Source organism: Ctenopharyngodon idella, chromosome 13 (genome assembly GCF_019924925.1).
Source record: "Ctenopharyngodon idella isolate HZGC_01 chromosome 13, HZGC01, whole genome shotgun sequence".
In the NCBI taxonomy this organism is placed as follows: domain Eukaryota; kingdom Metazoa; phylum Chordata; class Actinopteri; order Cypriniformes; family Xenocyprididae; genus Ctenopharyngodon; species Ctenopharyngodon idella.
Window position 1 is genome coordinate 13,414,684 of NC_067232.1, and position 24,634 is coordinate 13,439,317.

A 24,634-nucleotide genomic window follows, 5' to 3' on the forward strand; every position below is an offset into this window, starting at 1 on the left:
GCAAGTGGAGGATGCTGCCGGCGGCGGATCATTTATAGCCATTTCTCACATTAAACTTATTTTGATGGCGGATTGTAATCCAGAAAGTTCCAAATGACAATCATCAGTGACAACTAGAGATTCACCCATAGTCAAAAGCAAAAGACTTTGGGTTGTGGCTATAGAAATTGAAATCTACAGGTAACACTAATATACACTAAATACACATAGTCATGCACACAATGCTAACGTTGTTAACATTAACAGTTTGAGAACAAAGTATAACAATAATAATAATTTGCATAGTTTGACGTGATCTGAGTTAAGCAATCGTTAGATTTAATCACCATTGGCAGCGCGATTTATTGTAATGCTTTTTTTCTCAGTTGGTCAGAACAAAAGTGGCAGACATGTTACTTATTTGTTCAGGTGACATTTTCCTGTTGAAAAATTCTTATTTTGGTCATACTTCAAAGACGTAGAATCTGTGATTCCGAAGTACAGTATCCACATCGATGTGGTGAATGACAACAAACATTAGATTCATCCGCACTGAGGAGTCGTGCCAAAGCACAACCCACATAAAGATGATAATTCTGCAAATAACTGCAATTGTAGGTTTCAAACAGAGATGGCGACAAAGAGGCAAAACTTACGGACTACAGCTTTAAGTTTTAAACCTAACAGAATACAAAACCGAATGACAACAATCTGCTAAATTTCTACCACACTGAAATATACTCTTAAAAAAAAAAAAAAAAAAAAAAAACACTATCAAAACAATTAGAGTGGTTTGTTGTTTTGGTATAGTAGTTTTAGTGCATTTTGGATGTGAAATAAACTGCTGTGCCAAGCTGAAAATTGGAGAACTGTGCGAAGAGTTTTGAAAATGTGAACCAAGTATTAAAAATGTGTCCTAGAAATTGTAAAAAACTTTAAGACTAAGTAGTGTGTCCAAGCATAACTGGTACTATAACAGAGTCATGCTCATCATATTTCCTAAGACACTGTAAATCAAGACTGACTAAAACCTAAAATGAAATCCTGGTCTTCTTGAGAGAATCACACATTCCTTGATATAATAAAACAGGCAGACAAAGACTATTAGCAGATGTGTCTCTTTTCAAAACAGATTCACATACAAATTTATCTTTTTAATGTGTTATCGTGTAAGACTTCATTTACAAATCAAATTACAGCGGTACAGAAGTATGAATACACAAGGTGACAAAACATCGCTGTAGCAACGCTGCAACATTTCAAAAACATCATAAAAACGTTCTCCAGAGAAAAGTAAGGCACCGACTGAATCGGTGGGTATATAGGCAATTCTTTTAAAGCATTTTGAGAATAAAGTGAAACAGCAAAATTAAAAGAAGAATCGGAAATATAAACATATACACAATGTTCAGAACATGTATAGAATGTTTAAAACTGGTTTTAGTTGGAACACACCTTGTGAAAGTTAAAGGTGTCAGTGGCATGTTACACCTGAATCATGTTGGGATACATAGAGAGCACAGGGAGAGTGTGCTATGCTTCTTGTGCAATAAATCCTAAAACATTTTTTATGCTGGTGTTTATTGGTTCTGTAAATCAAACAGAACCCCTGTCACTGAGTTCAGAATAAGATGGGTTCCTAAAATGACCATCACTGGTCTGTCGTCTTCTCACATACAAACTTCTGCAGAGCTGTGGAAAAGCCTTATGGGAGAGGAGCTGTGACAGCTGTGAGCTTTTATCAGGCACTGGTAGGACTCATTCACACACATTAAACATTATAAGAGAAAATGCTGTTTCATCTGTCAAGCTGTAAAGACACGACTGTCCTTAAAGACACCTCAGTCAGATCAGCAGAGCGTTTGCTTTGCATACCAGTGTCTGTTCAGGCTAAAGTAGTTTGAGAATTCTAGAACAGGAATTATAAAATGTTTTAGTTCCTAGTAAAATGAAAATGTTGTCATTATTTACTAAGTCTTGTGTTGTTCACACCCCATATTTATTTTTGTTTTTCAGTTAAATATGATATTTTATACACAATAAAAGCGTGGGCAAAGAAACAAACAACATTTTTTTTAAGCATTACAAAAAAAGTAAATGCCATATGTTCTATATTCCAAGTCTTTTAAAGACATACACTATTGTAAAAGTTTGGTGTCTGTAATTTTTTGTTTGTTTGTTTTAAGAAATTAATACTACTCAGCAAAGATGCATTAAACTGATCAAAAGCTGAGCAAATACTTTTACATTGCATTTATTTTAAATAGATTTGTTTTGTTGTATCAATTTATTTGAACTTTCTATTCATTAAATAACCCTGAAATAATGTATCACAGTTCATACAAAAATATTAAGCAGCACAACTGTTTTCAATATTGATAATAATAATTGTTCCTTCTGCACCAAATCAGCATATTTTAGAATAATTTCTGAAGGATCATGTGACTCTGAAGACTGGAGTAACGATGGTTAAAATTCAGCTTTACAGTCACAGGAATAAATTACATTTTAAAATATTAACCTAGAAAACAATTCTTATAAATTGTAATTGTTTTACTGTATCAGCATTAGTGAGCATAAGAAACTTCCTTCATAAACATAAAAAAAATCATAACCCAAAACCTTTGAATGGTAGTGTATGATAGATTTGTGTGGAACAGTTCATAATTTAAGACAATATTCATTGATAATCTTCCCTTCCGTCAGAACTCTCAAATGTCATTTGTGCTTTTATTCTTTTTTTTTTTTTTTTTTTAAATGGCACTTCTACACATGATGAGCTCTGACAGAAGGTACAATTATCACTGAACAATGACTTAAATTTTGGTCTGTTCCATACAAACTACCATATAATTTCTTGGAAACACTTGGAAATAGCACAGAATCAAATTCTGACAAAGAAGTCAGGACCTTGGAAGTATAAATCATGTTTGTTGTGTGGAAAATTGCAGCTTGAACATTCTGCCTAACATGTCAATTGGTGTTTCATGGAATAATACAAGGTTAGAACAACACGAGAGTGCATAAATGACAACAAATTGTTCATTTGTATGGGAACTTTATCCCTGGATGGACAGGTCCGAACCTACTGGGAGGGTTGAGCCTGAGGGACTTCAGGCTGGCAGCGCCATTATATAACCATCATATTTAACTAAAGGTACAGTCAGATTCTCATTTATAGTGGGAAAATAAATTGGAAGCCAAGCCACTCATAAAACTGTCACAAGTAAGACATAACAGCCTCTTTATGTCAGTTTGTGACACAGCTGTTTTCTAGTCATAATGCATTTAACATCCTACATTTCAACATTGTGCTGTATTATGTCATCGTAATTTTGACAGCTGTGGCATTTTCTCAGGCTTAATAGTTGACAGAATGGTAAAATAAAATTTTGGGACTATTTACTCAGTTTGCCAAGAAGGAACTGAGAACATCTCCCAGCGTGAGAGAGAAAGCTCAGCCCAGCTGTGAGTTTTGTGGGAGATGGTCTGTAAGGGAGATATTGTCCAGTTGTGGCTCTCTGAGGACTGTCACAGTCTGACTCTTTCACAAGATGTGTTTCATGACTCTATTATGTGCCCTAAAAATGTGCTTAATTCAGGTCTTACAAAACATACCAGCTCAAAGATTTTAGCTACTTGCCATACCTGACCTTTTTCTTCTCTCGTTTTTTAAGGAGTGGAGTAAACAGGTTCATACATCACCTGAAATGCTGACATCAACAGAGCTAAGAATACATATAACAGTATGTAACATCACACAAACTACACCCTCTTCTTTCACACTTTTTTCTATCAACCCGCAACTGTAACAAGAAGAGGTGTTTTTTTTTTTTTTTTTTTTTTTTAACATTTATCTTGTCATATTTTGAAACGGCACATTGAATGAGTGACACATTCACTAATAAAACAGTTCTTTTAACCAAAGAGTACCAAATATCAACTGTGAAAGTAGAACAAAGTCTACAACTCCATACTGCTCACAGAGCTTCATACATTTACCAAGAAAGTGAGTCCATTTTCTCAGATATATAGATACAAAAATAGATCAGCAAAATCTATGTGCTGTTTACAGTACATAACAATCACTGAGTGAGTTGACCATCGCTCAAGAAAGGAAAGAAACTAGTTCAAGACAGATTTCACAGGTTGACCGCACAGAGATCAGGACACTTGTAAAGACAGAGCAAAAGCGCTGAGAAGCCTCCTCACCATCATGTACTCTAAACATCCTCACAGTTTCATTACTGGTCCTCTACTGGACATTCAGCCAGAACACTGGCATTCTGTATCTCTAGTGTTGCAGTACTGAGTGTTGAGTCTCAGGTACTAAACTTTAACATTCAGGACCGTAAGATCACACAAATTCGATACAAAAGATAGAAGGGAACAGTCTGTTATCAAAGTATGGCGTTAAATTACTGTAATGCTGCCTTCATTTCACCATATATTAGCAACTACGCAAAAATGGTTTCGTAAGGTCTCATGGCTCCAAAGTCGAAGTAAGAGCTGATGATGCATTTGCTCACTGTTCTTCATCATTTTTTTTTTTTTAAATCCCATTTGTCAAACCTCTTAGCATTGGTGTGTCTAGGACATGGATTTGGGTGATTTGGTTTATTATTATGGTTATTTTTATAGTTGTCGTTCTTTGTGCGAACAGGCCTTTATGGAAAACATTATGGTCAATATGGTATAATGACAAATTTTTTATTTACATTATATTATTTTATTGTAAGAAAAGCTTTTCTGTAATATACGTGTCCCTGGACCACAAAACCAGCCATAAGTCACACGGGTATATTTGTAGCAATAGCCAAGATGGGTCAAAATTTTCGATTTTTCTTTTATGCCAAAAATCTAAGTAAAGATCATGTTCCATGAAGATATTTTGTAAATTTCCTACCATAAATATATATAAAAATGTATTTTTGTGAGTAGATATGCATTGCTAAGGACTTCTTTAAAGGACAAGTTTAAAGGCGATTTTCTCAATATTTTGATTTTTTTGCACCCTCAGATTCCAGATTATCAAATAGTGTATCTCGGCCAAATATGAAAGCTTATTTGTTCGGCTTTTAGATGATGTATAAATCTCAATTTTAAAAAATTGACCCTTATGACTGGTTTTGTGGTCCAAGGTCACATATAATTAAAATAGAAAGCTGTTCACTTAGCTTACCTATTTACTGGTAAAATGAAATAAATTAATTAATAAATGCTTTTATTTTACAAGATATTCATGTATATAAAATAAATAGATATAAAACTAATGTGTTTCAAATCATGACTGTATAAGTCAACAAATAATTTAATTTATATTTTATTTTACATATTTCATATTTTTATTAATAGTGTATTATTATATTAAAGATGTATTATATTACATTAAATTAATATTATAAGTTGTTTCTAGAAATGTATAGTTAATACATGAAAAGCTCTATACTTACTTATTGGCTCTTAATGTCATATTGAGAATAAAAAGAATATTTTTCTATTATCTATTCGTTTTGTGGTGTGTTTCTGATTGCTAGGTATTATATTTAAAATGAGTGGAATAAAATAGCTGACATTTAACGCTGAATGACAGGCTCAGGCTGTGTGCAGTGAAGTCTGGATTGGCACTCTGATGGTAGATTTCAAAGTAGAATGAACTACATCATGTATTAGAATGAGATCTAGACAATCTGATCACATGTCGAGGAAAGCAAGCCATTCATACAGATACTGCACATCTGTCAGAGTATCCATTAAAATGCCTCAGAATGGCATATAGTCAACCAGACAGTAATTTTACCCCTGCTTTAAGGTCAAAGCAATGTAATCTCAGAACGCCAGTTATTGTCTGAGCGAAGACATTTTAACTCGCCTCGTCTTTGCAGATCCTTCATGCCTGGATCTCACACTCACACATATATTCGTTTGTTCTTTCTCTCTTACTGTGCCAATAACCCCATTAGAAACAACCATCTCAAGCAGAACAAAAATAGAAACATCAAGTCAAGTCAAAAAATATACAAATAAATATCTAAATAAACAAAACTCTCATTAGTGTTTCCTCCATTAACGGTGTGGCATATCTAACCCTGTTTTCATCATTTTCTCTAACCCATTTCCTGCAATGCATTGGGAAAGAGAGCAGATTACATCCCCAGAACTACTCGCGTTTCTCATAATGCACTGCAGTGGGGGCCAGCTCTGTCGGTTTGGGGCCGTTCGAGGGCCTGACCTGCTCTCAGTCCCCCCACCCCTTTACATATTGTTGCCGTCACTTATTGACGTTCTAGGACTCCAAAAGACTGTGCCATCGACACACCTGTTGTCCCTTCGATTCCTTCATCTGAGTCCAGTGTGTTAACTCCTCCTCCCCGGAGCTGTTCAACCCCAGAGAGATCCAGCCAATCATCTCCTTCCGTTTCATGCTGCGCTTGTTGTAGACTGACAGAATGAGCGTGACGTCAGAGAGCTGGAACAGAGCTACTTGGAACACAAAGGTCTCCTTATAGGTGGGGTTGGGTTGGCCGCGGCAAATCGATGTCTTGCACTTGGACATCTCCTGACCCATTGAGTTCAGTAGAGTCAGCTTCACATAAGTGTCTGAAACAGGATGGAACAGGATGTCAGTCAGAGAAACTTTCATTCCATGATCAGCAGTCCTTCTACAATCAAATCAGTCAAGAGTACATTTGATTTGACCATGTGAAATTAGAGAAAAAAAAAAAAAAATCGTAACCAGTATTTTGATTTTGTTTTCCAGTAAAAACATATACTTTTTTATATTTATAAAATGTAAAAAAAGATATAAAAATATATTTTTGTTAATATAAATTTTAATATTAAACCTATTATTAAGACAGAAAATATATCTTGAATTAAGTTTATTAGTTTTTACCCCATTGGGAAATTGTTTTTTAAGGGTATATCTCACACATTTTTAGTTGGATTTATTTATTAAAAAAAATAATAATAAATAAATAAATAAAAAAACAGTTTCAGTGACATAATAGATTAAGAAATCTAGTTTTATAAAATAAATATATGTCTTGTTTTAAGACTGTTTATATATTTTTACTGGAAAACAAGACAAAAATACAGATTTGGAAAATAATTTTTGCATTCGAAACATAATACTATTTTAAAAATTGTAGGTTCGGAAGTTGAGACGTTAAATTAAGTAACAGGATATTGTTGTGGTGCAGTTCTTCTGCCAGCATGGAGGTTTTCAATGCTACGGTTCCAGCCTGGCAATGCTTCAATCTCTCAATTTATCTGAAAAGCAATTGATTATTCCATTCATTAATACAGGATGAAATTTATTGGTTGAAAACGGGCCATTCAGTTTCTTTTTGCATTAACGCTCGGCACAAATCAATGCTCACTGATTAATAATTGAGTCCCGCATCACTCCTCTGTTTTCTCCTTTCAGAACCTTTTGAACTGCGACTCTACAGATGCATTCAGAGCAGACTGTGCTGCAGCTCGGTGCCTTTCACCCGATTTCATTCAGAGCGCTTTCTGCTGCCCTGCCTGAACACACTAGAATACAACAGACGTTAGTATTCTCTGTGTCTTTGTGTCAGGGCGACGGTTCTGTTCCGCGAAACGAGTGCGGGCTTCCTGTGGAGTCATCTTGCTGCGTTTTCAAAAAAAAAAATGTTTCACTCTCCTCTATTTTTCAAACTAATAGAAGAGCCGAGCTAAAGAAGCGCTGATTTCAGAGATGGGAACACAAACTCATACCTGGCACTGAGGAAATCATCTCCAGCTCCTCAAGCTGAATGTGAAAGAGTTCAATAGTGGTTCAAGAGGGCTGATTAGCCTCTGTGATGCAGTTATTCAGGAGTCTAAACACTTCCTGCCACAGAAATCAACCTTCAGTAGTCTACAGTTTATCCCATTTCATAAAATACTGGTCATCTGCATTAATAAAGTTATGGAAAACACTAGGATTACATTTATCTGTTAGCATGTATCTATGCTAAGCTTATTATGCAAATGAGACAAAGTTATTGTTTTTCATAATCATTTGCAATAAACTAAGCACAGCAATATTTTTTTCTGTGCCGTACAGCAGCTTTTGCAATTTTTTTGATCCCAAAAGTGAAGATGTCTTTGCAAGGCACTCTCTTTCCAAAATATAAAAGCTGATATTATATATTTTATATATATTATGTATATGTATGTACTTGTATAAAGTGAATAAACTAGGGCTGAGAAGCGATTAAAATTTTTAATCTTATTAATTACATGATGTGGCTATCAATTAATCTAATTAAATCGAAAAAAAATATCATACATCAAGTTTGACTGAGAAATTATCCCCAAAAGTTAATTTGAAGTCATTGTGTAAAGCATCAAATAGACATTACAAAAAGTAGATTCGGAAAGAAATTTTTTATTTGATTCAACAAAGAATTTATTACACAAACTTTTGGACCATGAGGTTGAGTAAATGATGAATGAATTTTCATTTTTGGGTGAACTATATCTCGATTTTTTTTTTTATCAATATGGAAATATGAAATTGAAAATAAACATATGGTCAACTGATGTTTTATAAACTACTGAAGGCTACCAAGAAAGCTAGGTTACTAAGTTTATTAAATTAATTCACAATATGTGCACATTTATTATTAATGTAGGGGGCGACGCGTCACGCAGGCACAATAGCGCTGTATGACAGATGTATCACTTTTATTTCCTTTTTTATTCAAAATATTCACAAACTTATTAACTACAGATCATGAACTATATAGGCGCTGGGCACCCACGGATAAATATGAGATATTCTCCATTCATTTTAACCAATAAATATCGACTGCAGCTTTTAGACGCGACATTCTTTTCATTTTTATTTACTTGAGGCAGTTACTATGGCAGTTTTTAACGACGCATGTCGAGTGCGCATCAATGTAATACATCAACGCGAGAGTGCATCAATGTAATGTGCAGCACGAATCTCTCCACAAAACTCGCGTGCCCTCAAATATAGGCCTAGTGTCCATTTGAATTTAGCAGTGAACGTTCTGATCTTACCGGTGTTGTCGGTGTTCAAATCAATCGCCTTTCGCCTTTCATATCTTGAATTTTATGGACATTCTAACTGCATTTTATAGGCAATATTGCCCTGCATCATATCAAAGACTATAGATAAAAAAAGACTGTTCTATTAGTTATGAATGGGAGAAATTGCAACGCGCAATATGGCGGAACACGTCCCGCCTTCCAAGTAAAAGAGCCAATCGCTGATTGATAAAGTAATTGCGTCACTGCAGCTGCCATTAGAGGCTCCGGTTCCCATAGATACGTGAGACTCGCGCTTAGGATTGCACATGTGGATTGGCTCGTCTAGCCTGAAAAATAAGCTTTTTTTTAATGCTTTTGGAGTATAAGAAACAACATTTATGCGACAGTTCATGTTAGATTTTGTTGCTGATTTGAAATATGTTATTTAATTGTCAGTTCACCAAGCAGTTTTTGAGATTTCAGGATTCCCCTATTCAAATAGATAGGACTTGGTCTTGGATGCCCGAAACAGCTGCCTGGAGGCGTTGCAAAAAATGGCTGCCGAGTGAACAGACTTTCCTTGAAAGGGACTTCTATCATCATTTCATCATCAGTCAACTGTATGAAATGTCAGATGACCTGTAGGTCTGGGGGCGGGTCAAGTGCGTTAAAAATTTTACGTGTTATTTTTTCCCATAATTAATTAATCTAATTAACGTGTTAAATCCACAGCCCTAGTATAAACATTGTTACAGACTAATTTATTTTTTATAAGAAAATGATTTATATTAATGAATCATGTCATAAAGTTCACAAACCGATCTATATCAAAATAAAAAGTGTTTAATTAATATCTTAACAGTTTAACATTGTGAGTTAACAGTAAAAGCCCTAAAAATATACTTTGTAAAAAAAAAAAAAAATCTTACATTTTCCACTGTCTGCAAACATAGAAGAACCACTCACATGGCTACATGCCAGATCTCTACATCTCTCAGGCATCTTGGACTAGCACTACCAGTCACATGACGGGAAAGATTCAAATGATTCAAGCAAATGATCTAGTAAATGTATTTAAATAATCCAGAATTAAAAAAAGACAAGGTTAGGGGACGCATGCAAACATCACTACAAAGGACAGAAAATAATACCATCCAACATAACAGGTCTAAAATAACAGCGTCTGAACCTTCTCCATGGATGAAGACTAAATGGATAACATGCTTCACATGTTGTATAGTGTTTTACATTATTTTGCGCTCAGATTTTCCACAAATCAAACCTTCAGCATCCATGTAGAAGTGTTCGTCAGTCTAACACCAAGGATCGACGATGAAAAGAAGAAGAAGCGTGAAAACAGAAAGATGGATGAACAGCGTCCGATACTGTAGCCACAGAAAACTCACCTCGAATTATGTACACCTGCCCACCTATCAAGTGCTTTAGACAACAGAACAAACCGTCTGACAACAGGAGAGGAGTGACAGCAAGAGCAGAGGGGATCGGCAGTCATCAGGGAGAAAGAGAGAGAATATCAACAACAGCAGGAGAAAAAGAGCAGGTCAAAAGGTTTGAAGGTTCAATGACATCACATTAGGTCAGATGTAATGTGTTCATAAAGCACACAGCATCACTTCAGGTTAAGGGCCAATGCATAAGAGAGACATGCAGCCTTCGTCACCATTTCATAACGCTGTCTGAATCTATGGGCTGAATATCGTTTAATGACATGGAGTTATGAGTGCTTTCTGAAGGTATAAAGCTTATATATTGCGCTCTTTGACTGAAGTGTGACAGAAGCTTTGGGAAGGTTAGGAGGTCATTTAGGGCAGCGTTTATCAGAAGGGTAAAATGACAGAAAATTACAGAGAGAGAAAGAAAGAGGGAGCATACGGTTATGGGCACCTTTGGGGGTCAAAGGTGAGAGGTGACACGATTTGATCCTGCAAACCTTATATAATATTATACAGGAAATACAAAGACAAATTTGATAGTGAAGTGATCTGGAACGGCTATCTAAAGCAATCAGGTTGAGCAGCTCTTGGACTCACTGGGAGGTTTATTTGCCGCCAGGTTTTTAAAGTGGCTTCCTTTGATGACCTCCACAGAGAGTCGTCCTGTAGTGGCGTTGTACACAAGGCCCAGCAGGATCTCTGGAGCTGATCCCTGACCTGCAGACGGGAATGACGAGGCCGTCTCGCTGCACGACACGTCTGATAAGCTTGCCTGAGAGTCACTGCCCTGGGACACACATCATTTTTGTTTAACATTTAAAAAGTTTTTACAGAATATATACACATTATTTAAAAAGTTTTTACAGTAACGCAATCAGAGCTAACAATGATGTCAATTATTTCCTCACAGTTTGCAATATCAGAACTTTGAGATTTTGATTTTCCATTTTGGAATTTGTTTTTATTTATTATATATATTCATTGTTGGAATTTTATTCATTGTTTGGTGGGTTGTGTGAAAGGGGGAAAAATTGTAAAACCAAGAGGAGCATTGTTAACTCTTTTCGTATGTAATACGTTACTTTGTTCTTCCTTCAATAAAAATATTAATGAAAAATAAAATAAAAAGTTTTACAGAACATACTGTGTATATATATATTATATTATATATGTATACACACACACACACACACACACACACACACACACAGAGTCAAACCTACATTTATTCAGACACCTTGAACATTTCATTCATTAATACAGTTTATTCACTATAGTTTAAAAAAAATGGTAATCTGACACTTTGCTACAATGTAAAGTAGTGAGTGTACAGCTTGTATAACAGTGTAAATTTGCTGTCCCCTCAGAATAACTCAACACACAGCCATTAATGTCTAAACCGCTGGCCACAAAAGTGAGTACACCCCTAAATGAAAATGTCCAAATTGGGCCCAAAGTGTCAATATTTTGTGTGGCCACCATTATTTTCCAGCACTGCCTTAACCCTCTTGGGCATGGAGTTCACCAGAGCTTCACAGGTTGCCACTGGAGTCCTCTTCCACTCCTCCATGACGACATCACGGAGCTGGTGGATGTTAGAGACCTTGCGCTCCTCCACCCTCCATTTGAGGATGTCCCACAGATGCTCAATAGGGTTTAGGTCTGGAGACATTCTTTAGCAAGGCAGTGGTCGTGGGGTCATTATCATGTTGGAATACTGCCATGCGGTCCAGTCTCCGAAGGGAGGGGATCATGCTCTGCTTCAGTATGTCACAGTACATGTTGGCATTCATGGTTCCCTCAATGAACTGTAGCTCCCCAGTGCCAGCAGCACTCATGCAGCCCCAGACCATGACACTCCCACCACCATGCTTGACTGTAGGCAAGACACACTTGTCTTTGTACTCCTCACCTCACCATCTGAACCAAAGTTTATCTTGGTCTCATCGGACCACAGGATATGGTTCCAGTAATCCATGTCCTTAGTCTGCTTGTCTTCAGCAAACTGTTTGCAGGCTTTCTTGTGCATCATCTTTAGAAGAGGCTTCCTTCTGGGACGACAGCCATGCAGACCAATTTGATGCAGTGTGCGGCGTATGGTCTGAGCACTGACAGGCTGACCCCCCCACCCCTTCAACCTCTGCAGCAATGCTGGCAGCACTCATACGTCTATTTCCCAAACACAACCTCTGGATATGACGCTGAGCACGTGCACTCAGCTTCTTTGGGCGACCATGGCGAGGCCTGTTCTGAGTGAAACCTGTTCTGTTAAACCGCTGTATGGTCTTGGCCACCGTGCTGCAGCTCAGTTTCAGGGTCTTGGCAATCTTCTTATAGCCTACACCATCTTTATGTAGAGCAACAATTCCTTTTTTCAGATCCTCAGAGAGTTCTTAGCCATGAGGTGCCATGTTACTTCCAGTGACCAGTATGAGAAAGTGAGAGCAATAACACCAAATTTAACACACCTGCTCCCCATTCACACCTGAGACTTTGTAACACTAACAAGTCACATGACACCAGGGAGAGAAAATAGCTAATTGGGCCCAATTTGGACATTTTCACTTAGGGGTGTACTCACTTTTGTGGCCAGCGGTTTAGACATTAATGGCTGTGTGTTGAGTTATTTTGAGTTATTTTTATATATATATATGGCCACTAACCCTAACCCTAAGGCTACCATTAGATGTTGTTTTAGCAATGATACAATGACCATATATAATTATTTCTCAGTCTCTTTATTAGAATATAACCAGAAAATACAGTAAATTTGTATGCAGTATTAAAAAACAGAAAAAAAAAGCAGAAAAAAAACAGCTTTTATAGGCTAAAGTGGCAAATATTTAGTGACCTCCCCTTACACTTGAGCAATAGCAGGAACCAGCTCTCTTAAACCTAAATGGAACAGAAAAGGACTGGAAGGCCAAGAAAACTTTCAAAATCTGATTTTCATTTTTGAGAAAATGGAAGAAGTCCAGGAGGTCACACTGATTTTTGCTTAAAAAAAACAACAATTTTGTTCAGATTTTTTTTTTCTTTTTTTCATTTTGTGTACATTTTTCCTGTATTTTCTGTTTGTATCTTAATAAAGAGACAGATAAATAAATATGGATGGTCATAAATATGGGGGTGGCCTAAGACTTTTGCACAGTACTGTTTATATATATATATATATATATATATATATATATATATATATACACAGGTGCTGGTCATATAATTAGAATATCATCAAAAAGTTGATTTATTTCACTAATTCAATTCAAAAAGTGAAACGTGTATATTATATTCATTCATTACACACAGACTGATATATTTCAAATGTTTATTTCTTTTAATTTTGATGATTATAACTGACAACTAAGGAAAATCCCAAATTCAGTATCTCAGAAAATTAGAATATTGTGAAAAGGTTCAATATTGAAGACACCTGGTGCCACACTCTAATCAGCTAATTAACTCAAAACACCTGCAAAGGCCTTTAAATGGTCTCTCAGTCTAGTTCTGTAGGCTACACAATCATGGGGGAGACTGCTGACTTGACAGTTGTCCAAAAGACGACCACTGACACCTTGCACAAGGAGGGCAAGACACAAAAGGTCATTGCAAAAGAGGCTGGCTGTTCACAGAGCTCTGTGTCCAAGCACATTAAAAGAGAGGCGAAGGGAAGGAAAAGATGTGGTAGAAAAAAGTGTACAAGCAATAGGGATAACCGCACCCTGGAGAGGATTGTGAAACAAAACCCATTCAAAAATGTGGGGGAGATTCACAAAGAGTGGACTGCAGCTGGAGTCAGTGCTTCAAGAACCACTACGCACAGACGTATGCAAGACATGGGTTTCAGCTGTCGCATTCCTTGTGTCAAGCCACTCTTGAACAACAGACAGCGTCAGAAGCGTCTCGCCTGGGCCAAAGACAAAAAGGACTGGACTGCTGCTGAGTGGTCCAAAGTTATGTTCTCTGATGAAAGTAAATTTTGCATTTCCTTTGGAAATCAGGGTCCCAGAGTCTGGAGGAAGAGAGGAGAGGCACACAATCCACGTTGCTTGAGGTCCAGTGTAAAGTTTCCACAGTCAGTGATGGTTTGGGGTGCCATGTCATCTGCTGGTGTTGGTCCACTGTGTTTTCTGAGGTCCAAGGTCAACGCAGCCGTATACCAGGAAGTTTTAGAGCACTTCATGCTTCCTGCTGCTGACCAACTTTATGGAGATGCAGATTCCATTTTCCAACAGGACTTGGCACCTGCACACAGTGCCAAAGCTACCAGTACCTGGTTTAAGGACCATGGTATCCCTGTTCTTAATTGGCCAGCAAACTCCGCATTGCTGCAGTAATTCAGGCAAAAAGAGCCCCAACTAAGTATTGAGTGCTGTACATGCTCATACTTTCCATGTTCATACTTTTCAGTTGGCCAAGATTTCTAAAAATCCTTTCTTTGTATTGGTCATAAGTAATATTCTAATTTTCTGAGATACTGAATTTGGGATTTTCCTTAGTTGTCAGTTATAATCATCAAAATTAAAAGAAATAAACATTTGAAATATATCAGTCTGTGTGTAATGAATGAATATAATATACACGTTTCACTTTTTGAATGGAATTAGTGAAATAAATCAACTTTTTGATGATATTCTAATTATATGACCAGCAGCTGTATATATATGTGTGTGTGTGTATTTTTTATTATCTTTTTACGCATTATGCTGATAAATATTTTTTTTTATTAAATTAGAAAGAAGCATTTTTGAGACTTTAGGACATAACATTTTATCACACTCACAGGTATGTTGCAGCAGGGGTCCAGTATGATGGGGACTGACATCTTGCCCTGCAGGTTGAGTTTGGTGAGGTAGAACACCTTCTCTCCGAGAGCCTTCTCCTTCTTCATCCTGCGGACGCTGTACAAGCGGAACCGGACGGCATAGTTCCCAATCATCTCTGACTCGATATGGCTGAAGTGAAATGTCTCTGTAAAGACGGGGCAGGGTCCACGCTGGATGATGGTTTTTGCCCTCTGTTTTTTGGTGGGCAGCAGCACTAGATGCACCTGCCAGGAGATGTTACCCGTGCGTTTGAGAGAAGGAATGTCCGTCAGTGCTGTTATCGTGACGGACAGACGCTGGTCAGACGAGTCATAGTCGAAGACGACGTCGAGAGTTCCGTATTGAGCGAGAGGCTCGGGGTCATAACCTTTAGGAAGCTGAGCCGCTGATCCACGTGCAGACAGATCCTAAAGAGATGAATGATTGAAAAAGTGAGAGATTTAGAGGGAGTAACAGTTACCATCTGAGGCTTGATGTGCTGCATGGCAGGTAGATTTATATGGTACATGTGTAGAGTGTGTTTACATTCATATGGGCTCATATACGACAGCTTTAAATCCATAACACAGACAGTTATGACATTTTCACTGATAGACAAAGATATTTTCAATGATTGATGGACAAGACGAGATTTTTATTGTTATAATTAATATAACAAAAATTAGAATAAAGAAGTGGCTCAGTATTGTACACGCCGTACTGCTGCATTACACTGCTGTAAACATATAAATTATTACATAGGTGTCTACAGCACATACATATTGAATTATGAAGGCGTTTGTGCATGCATCTGTGTTTGAATGCATTTGATGTTATGGTAATGAAACCATGAATGTACTTCAGCAATTCACACGTGACAGCAATGTCCTAAATACAGAAGTTAAAAAAAAAATACCAATCAAAATGAGCTTTCTGCTGGAAAACTGGAAGCATCATGTCTTTTTAAACAAAGGGGACTATCTGTATGTTTGATTTGTATTTGTGTCTGTGAAATTGCCGGATTACACCGGTCTACAATTTTTTCGTCTGCTTCAGAGATAAAATGTGCTATTTATTATGTATTTTGATGTCCTGAATTCAGATATGACAATTAAAACAACTGATTGGCCACTGTTTTCAAGATATTTAAGCTTTTACATTTTACGTCTATGTATATTGTGTAGATAGTACCTGTCATCTGTCCTGTTTATGTGACACTTTAAACATCAGAAAAGGGTTATATAAATCAAATTTATTATGAAACAAAAGGCAAAAAACTATTATGTACATAGTTTAGTCATATCCAGTGTCTATTCTGCGCTACTCGGCTTGTCTCTTGTATTCATTAAATGGAGCATCTCTTGTCACTGTCCCACAATAGTCTGCAAGCGTTGATGTCTCCATTTGAAGTTATCTGCACTGTTCACACAAGTACGAGGCATCTCTGCTCACTTTGGCTAAACAGAAATGTGTCCCTTTGCAAAATCAAACATTGACAAATAAGAGAGCATGACACTGAATGACAGGGGTGCAAAACTCAGTTTCTGGAGGGCCAGAGCCCTGCAGAGTTTAACTTCAACCATAATTAAACCCACCTGATCAAGCTCAAGTCCTTCAGGCTTATTTGAAAACTACAGGTATGTGTGTTGGAACATGGTTGGAACTAAACTTTCCAGGAACTGAGTTTTGCACCCCTGCTGTAGGATTTCTAGAGCTGATATAGGGCAATTTGTTCAGCAGAGTGATGTAAGCTTTGTTATGATTGCATCAATCATAGATTTATTCATAGATCCAATCAAAGATGTATTTTTTAGTAATTTCTGGTTTAAATAGAGATCACTTCCCTTTATTACTCACTTATCCACCGCCATTCCCAAGGGTCGTATACTGACCCAATAGAAAATTAAGAGCCAATCAACAATTTTTGTTCTCAGTGACCCAGAATTAGTTTGATTAGTAGATCAGAAATTTTGAATACATTTATTTCAGAAGCATTTTGGCTGTAGACCAGTGTTATTAAGGTGATGATACACGGGGCAACTTCTGAGCAATGTTGCCAGGCAATGTTGCTGAGCAATGTTGCTTGGGCACTTTCCCATTGAGAATGGGCAACAAATTTCGATCTAAAGTATCCAGATAGAAATTTGTTGCTCATTCTTAATGGGAAAGTGCCCAAGCAACATCGCTCAGTGACATTGCCCGGCAACTAGGGCTGGGTAAAAAAATATTGATTTTTCGATTTTAATTGATTCTCATTTTTACGAACCGGTATCAATTCTTAAATCCCAAGAATCGATTAGTCTAGTCTGTTTAGTTGATTAATGAACAGAACATTGTAGCGCACCTCCCATCCAATAAATCGCAATAATATTTGTGCTTTGTTACTTTTGATATGAAACACAGTCTCAGATTTCAAATGACATCCATTTTATTATGAAATTCAAAAAATAAATACCGTTTTGGCGCTGTTTAATGTTGCGTGACAGATCGCTGTAGCGCCTCAGTTCACTTACAGCGCGAAATACACATAAATGAACATCTGAAGGTATGTTAAAAGATACAGTACAACTTACCAAAATCCATATCATGTCACGTGTAATCGCTCAATCAGTGTTTCAACCGCGGAAAGACGCCAATAAAACAGCTTGTAAACAATGTCACATAACGTCACATTTACCTCAGAAAAACCATATTCAGTGACCAACTCGTTAGTCAGCTAGAAAAATTAACTCTAAAGAGTAGCATTCTGATAAATATATGCACCATATAACATATTCATTATACTTTTTAATGTTCTTCAATATTTAATGCATGTTTGAATAAATCAGCCACAGCCAAGATTTAAATGTTTATATTTCAAAAAACGAACTGGAGTAGAAATATGATTATGTAATTCTAAAGTTAGTATAATAACTATTTATTATAAAAAAAAAAACATCCTTGAGTGTAATTTAAGTGTTTGTATATAAATAAGTTAATTTTAACCTTCAATATTATAGTAATGTAGTACCAACTAACTTCCATGTTTACAACATTAGTTGAGAGATTTTTTTTTTTCCTTGAGAAAATTTGGCATGTACTGTATCTGATATATATATTCAAAATAATTTATACCAAATCGAATCGAAATCGACTTGAAAGCTTGTTAATAGAAATCGAATCGAATCATGAAAATTGTGTCAATACCCAGCCCTACCGCCAACATTGCTCAAAAAGTTGCCCCGTGTACACCTTTAGAGGTAACTATTTTGCCCAAATCAAAAACTTTGCTTGATTTATTTATTTTAAATAAAATAAATAAACCTTCGGGTTACCAGTCTGACTCTAACCATTAGGCCGCAACTGCCTATTTATCGTGTGTGTGTGCAAAAATAGATAAATACTAGTAAATAAGAATGTGATATGGAATATGTGACAAGACAAAAGAATGTATTTATAAAAATGTATTTTACATTATGTATTAATTTTTCCATGACGATTGATTTTCCCTGCTCAGCCTTGAATGATCGATCGATTATTTGATTGCTTTTCCCTTGGGAAGTGTTCACCTGCTTGGGGAGGGGGCGCGCTGCTCAGACAATACACAAACTCTGATGGTGACGCAGCAGCAGCTCCGTGTCCTGTGTTTGTTAATATTAACATATCTCCCTTCATCAGGCGGTGAGAGTGCTACGTGTGAGTAAGTGATTTTTGCATATACAGACTTTTTTGCTCAAACACTCACCTCTGGGCTGAGTACAGCAGTGCTGTCACTGGGTACATCTTCTTCATAGCCCTTGTTAAGGAAACTCTCTGTTTCCTGTGCTCCGCTGCCCTCGCTTGGACATTTCCCATAGCTGTGTCTGGGGCTCTCACTCCCATGGGAAAGGTCACATTTGGCATCGCCCAGGTCAGAGGGTGTGCACGACATACGTGGTGACCCATCCTCATCCTGATAGGGTGGAGGCTGCAGCTCGTCCAATGGCGGAGTCCGTCTCATCCGCTGGATACAGTTTACTGATGGAGGGCAAAGTGAGATAGATGAATTTAGTGTTATTTAGCTCAATGTTCTCAAGCAATATGAAAAGGCAAAAGTGTAGAATGGCAAATATCCCCTCAAGTGGCTTAAAAAGTACATCAATTGCAGTGACAGCATGAAATTACTTTTACTTTTAGTTTAGCTTTATGCTCAACAGCAGAATGATCTCAGAAACTCTAATTCATGTGTCACTCCTACATGAGACTGAACCTGCAGCCTTTGTGTCTTTAGCAGCCCAGATCACTACCTGTCATTTATGATACAGCATATTATATGCTATTCAAAGGTCTCTGGTAAAGTCTAAGACAAGAATGGTTCTGTGAAACCTTCAGCTCAACTCAAGAAAAGGTCAAAACCTGGTTTTACACACACTTACACCAGCATCTTCATAAATGTTTCGGTTGTCCTTCAAGAGCTACAAATCACTGAATGTCAAATCAGCATCTTTCATTTCAAATGCAGAAAATAAAGGAAATATGAGGATATGCTGATGTTGCTAGTGGCTTTATGAGACTCTGAAATTAAAATGAATGGCAAAACGTGCCCTGATTTACCTGCATTCACCCTACATATAAACTGCTCTGTAAAGAGAATGAACCAAGTGGCTGTTGCCATAGTAACATGCAGCCTGTTAGGACAGGAAGATTTAGAGATCTCATAAATACAGTGCATTCTCTCTCCCTCTCACACACACACACACACGCATGTTTGTTTTTGTGAATTGTGGGGACATTCCATAGGCGTAATGGTTTTTATACTGTACAAACCGTATTTTCTATCGCCCTACACCAACCCTACACCTAAACCTACCCATCACAGGAAACTGCACATTTTTACTTTCTCAAAAAAACTCATTCTGTATGATTTATAAGCCTTTTGAAAAATGGGGTAATGTCCTTGTAAGTCACCCTCTCCTTGTAATACCTATGTCATACCCATTTCATTATACAAATTTGTGTCCTGATGTCACAAAAAACGTGCGCACACACACACACACGCACACGCACACACACACACACACACACACACACACACACACACACACACACACACACCTGCTTCTGTTGGAGTGTGGCTTGGATAAGTGGTTCTGACTATTGGGAAGAGACACCTCAGACATTGCTGATGCTGTACATTTTTAAGTTCACTTTCTCTAAACTTTGAAACACTTTGAAATAAGATTGGAATTACTGATGACTCGTTTCGGCAGTTCTGAATCTTTTTATTTTATTTTGGGAGACAACTTTATTTATCATGCATGCTCTTTGATCCTTAAAACCTTGCAGACCTTTTACATACACAAACAGCTATATTACACACTGCATTAAATGTAATATATGAAAAACATTATAGGGGGGTTGGATTTTGGGGGGGCTTGAGTCCCTGCCCCTTTGATCTCAAAAGTGAAAGTGAGTGTTTTCTTTTGAGAAGTTTCTTTACAAACAAAAATGACAGTTCTCTATTGTTTACAATTCACTGCAGTACATGTTAGTCCATGTTTTCATTACAGTACAAAATTATAAAGTAAGTTTTCCCCTTTTGTATAGATAGTAATGACATTGAAAGACTAACACCTGTGTTAGTTCAACTGCATCTAAATTTTTTGATAGTATTTAATTTTTTTGAAAATATATTTCAATATGGTATTACTGTAAAAATGTAGCAAATTGTTGTCTTACTCAATTTTGTATTATGTTAGGTTCTGAACTTTAAGTTTAGAAAAAACTTTTTGAAAAGAGTACATAGAGTTCTGGTGGTGTTTGCATCTAAGTGAGAAATGTATTTATGTAATTTAAAAGATGTAGTAATTTAATGCATTTTTTGCCAAAGTAATGATAAATGATTCACAGTTTAGATCAGTTTCATACAGTTTAGCCCACTGATTCACAGTTTAACATGCAGTTGCGAGTTATAAAGTCAGAATTGTGATATAAACTCCTAACTGTAAGAAAATGTCAGAATTGTGAGCTGACTTTTTAGGTTTTGCGAGTTTATATATCATAATTCTGAGAAAAGAATTCAGAACTCCGGAATATAAACTCGCAATTGAGAAAGAAAATCAGAATTAAAAAGTCTCAATTGTCTTTTAATTTTTTTTATTCTGTGGCGGAAACAAGCTTCCATAGTCCCAGCTATTGTATATATATATATATATATATATATATATATATATATATATATATATATATATATATATATATATATATATATATATATATACATATATATAAAAAAATGTAGATAAAGTATTATTATTATTATTACAAATTTACTTGATTAGTGACCTAAAAAGAGTGCAGAATCTGTAATATTCCTTCTTCATTTTAAGTCATAACATTTCTTTTTCATTTCAATTTCAGAATCCTAAAATGGAAAAGCACCAAGGTATGGCAGTACAGAAAATGGAAACTTAGAATCAAAGTTCATTTTTAATGAGGATGGAGGAAAGAAACATCATTATGATTACAATGACGGAGGAGCACGTCCGTTTGTCTTCTATGTCTCAAAGTTGAATGATGTCTTTGATCATACACACTAACTGCAGCATTTTCAACCTCAGGCTATGAACAAGAGCAAGAGAAAATGTTTGTTTATGTGCATGAGAGAGCGTGCTCTCTATATCTCGACGATGTTTTGATCAACTCTCATGTCAGACATCTCTCATGTTTTGTTTCAGTTTGATCTGAATGCCAGTATAGATGCCATATATTATTCAATATTGTCAGGACATCACTGAGTGACTAGTAACATGACATTAACAGCTCAGTTTACTTGATTTTCTGGGGGTCATGGACCAAACAAGCAGCTTCCTCAGAATGGCAATGCTAATGCTTTTCTATTATCATTAGCATTAAAGCATGAATGGCAAAGTATTATAAACCTCTTTGGTTCCAACAGCAAACACTCAGCTCATTTGTTATGTATGAGTGTAAGAATGTGGTTATGTGTGTACAACAGTATGGGTTTGTGTTTTTATGTACTTGTGAGTATTCAAGCAATATGAGTGTGTGAGTGCATATGTAAATGTGTGTGTGTTAGCTCCTCATGTATTATACAGATGGCCTGAGGCTACAGCCTCTCCTGCCTCCAGGAAAACAGCTCATGAGAAAAGCATGCAGATCTATCTGTCTCTCTGTGCAGTAGTTCACAGAAGCAGAGGGTGAAATCAGAGAGAGATATCCACCAGCTTCCTGCTTTTTTCTTTCTGACAGCCATTCCCTTTGACACATTTTCATTCTTTCTCTTCATCGTCCTCCGTAATCTTCCTGCTTTGAGCATTTGCAATGATTCCAGCAGGGATTTCGGCACAGAATGGAATAAAGGCAACTGAATAGACAATTGAAAGTACAAAAGATAACCCTAATCCTGTCTATTACTGATGATCATTGATTCATCCGTCGTTATAAAAGCAGAGACAATAATCTTCCTCCAAAACACAGAATAATGTCTGGTCTTCTCCTGTTCTGTGAGAAGCAGAACAGAGCCAAGAACTCTCTGACTCTGTTCTCTCATCTTTCATCTTAAGAAAGGAGAAAAAAAGTGTTCTGGCTTTTACGCCAAAATGTTTTCTTCTAGAAATGTCCTAATTCACTTGATATCTGATATATTCATGATCTAAACCCTTTGCTCTCTGTAAGAATCACTCCTGCCAGGGAAAGAGCAACCCAGTTATTTTTATTGAAAACAGGTTTCATTCAGATTTTTCTACTGTCTGTTACTGAATGTTCTTCAAAAATAGGGGGGAAAAAAAAGTTCTGAGTCATAACAAAATTCCAATGAAAAACAAACATCCCCAAGCAAAGGATTTGTAGTTAAGCAGCGCCATCTGGTGGTTTGATCTGGGTTCCAATCTATTTGCTTTGCCCGCTTACCATTCCTTTTTCTGCCCTAAAAATGTATGGTTGCCACAGACGTAAATTGTAGAGACCCAAAACTCGGCAGGATGGTTTCAGGCGCACAGACACAAACCCATCTGACACTAAGTGGCGCTATAATAAGGCAATATGCATTTTGGATAAATTTTGATCCCTAAGAGCTGGAAACAAAACTATTTTCCACCCAGAATTCTTAAGTCAAGCCTACAAAATATATATCTCTGATTTAATTTTCGCCTATAAAATGTTACCGCCACTTTGGATTTTCTTAAAAACCTACTTGTTTGAAATTCTCCTAGGTTGCTGGGCTAATCTTTATCAAAATACCAGAGCAGCTAGGAACAATGCTGGCAAAAAGTTTTTTAAAAGAACGTTGATTTGTCAAAGCGTTGCAAAGTTATAAGTTAAATAATTGGTGAGGCAACGTCCATACTAAAAAACTATGAATGTCAGTGGGGCCCATCACCCGTTATTCATATTCTTCAAAATATCTTCTTTTGTGTTCAGCAGAAGAAATTCATACAGGTTTGGAACAACTTGAGGGTGAGTAAATGATGACAGAATTGTTATTTTTGAGTTAATCCCTTTAATGAAATTTGACACAAATAGGCAACAGGACATTCTAGGATGCGAACCAAGTTTCATACAATTCCGCCAATAGGGGGCACTACAACTAAAAAAAACATTATAACTCATCAATCTTATAATCCATTAAGTTGAAAATGGGTATGCATCTTCTTTGGTGGACATCCTAACATATCCTCTAATATGATTCGGATACTTAAAAATAACATGGCCGACAGCAGCCAATCAAATTTCAGTGGCTAATAACAGCAAATCTTTTATTTGTATATTGTGTGAAAATTGGCCTCAAGGTGGCGCTATAATAAACTTTAAATTTTAGCTAATAACCATGTGTGACAATCATAATTCTTGTTTCTTCTGAATTCTTGCTTTAAGCCCCAACAATAGCAAATCATTTTTTTTTTTATGATTGTCTTAAAACTTTATCTGTCATTTTAATTTCTTTTAATTTTGATCTCCTCCTAGGCCATTTGTCAGACCTTCACCAAACTTTGCACATCAACTCTAGACAATGCTGGCAAAAAGTTATCCAAAGAATTTTTCTATCTATTGATCTACTGAACTGTCTAGCAGATACAATTTTTCTTATGTGTCTAATATTACCTATTATGCCTATATCTTATGTGCACAAAGTCCAAACTTCTCAAAACTTTGCTGAAAATGACCTGTTCTCCATGTAGAAACATGTTTAGTTTTATGAATATATGATGCTGGGGAGGCTAACAGCAAATTTTAAACTATCAGCCATTTCAGTTGAAAGATGAAGGCTGTGATATTAATGTTCTCCACAGGAAAATGAATCTTTTAAGCCTAATCTTTTTCTATTGGTTTCCATCCTTTTTGAATGGAAATAAATGCATTAATCTATCATTTGTATAATTATGTTGCACTGAAGTTTTATATAAGTAGTGT

At 36.5% G+C, this 24,634-nt stretch overlaps 1 protein-coding gene across 2 annotated transcripts in view; it reads right to left on the reverse strand.

The window, feature by feature from the left end:
- Positions 1–1,078: 1,078 nt before the first annotated feature.
- syt14a (synaptotagmin XIVa) overlaps positions 1,079–24,634 on the reverse strand; it is a 56,690-nt gene continuing 33,134 nt past the window's right edge. The window contains exons 5-9 of one of the 2 annotated variants that reach the window (XM_051916906.1): positions 18,969–19,240; positions 15,223–15,672; positions 11,040–11,229; positions 10,395–10,451; positions 1,079–6,579 (exon numbers count right to left, since the gene is read on the reverse strand). In XM_051916906.1, the coding sequence (XP_051772866.1) occupies positions 6,266–6,579; positions 10,395–10,451; positions 11,040–11,229; positions 15,223–15,672; positions 18,969–19,240 (1,283 nt within the window). In that variant the 3' untranslated portion in view covers positions 1,079–6,265. The remainder of the gene's footprint in view (positions 6,580–10,394; positions 10,452–11,039; positions 11,230–15,222; positions 15,673–18,968; positions 19,241–24,634) is intronic. The other variant, XM_051916908.1, reaches the window with a different exon arrangement.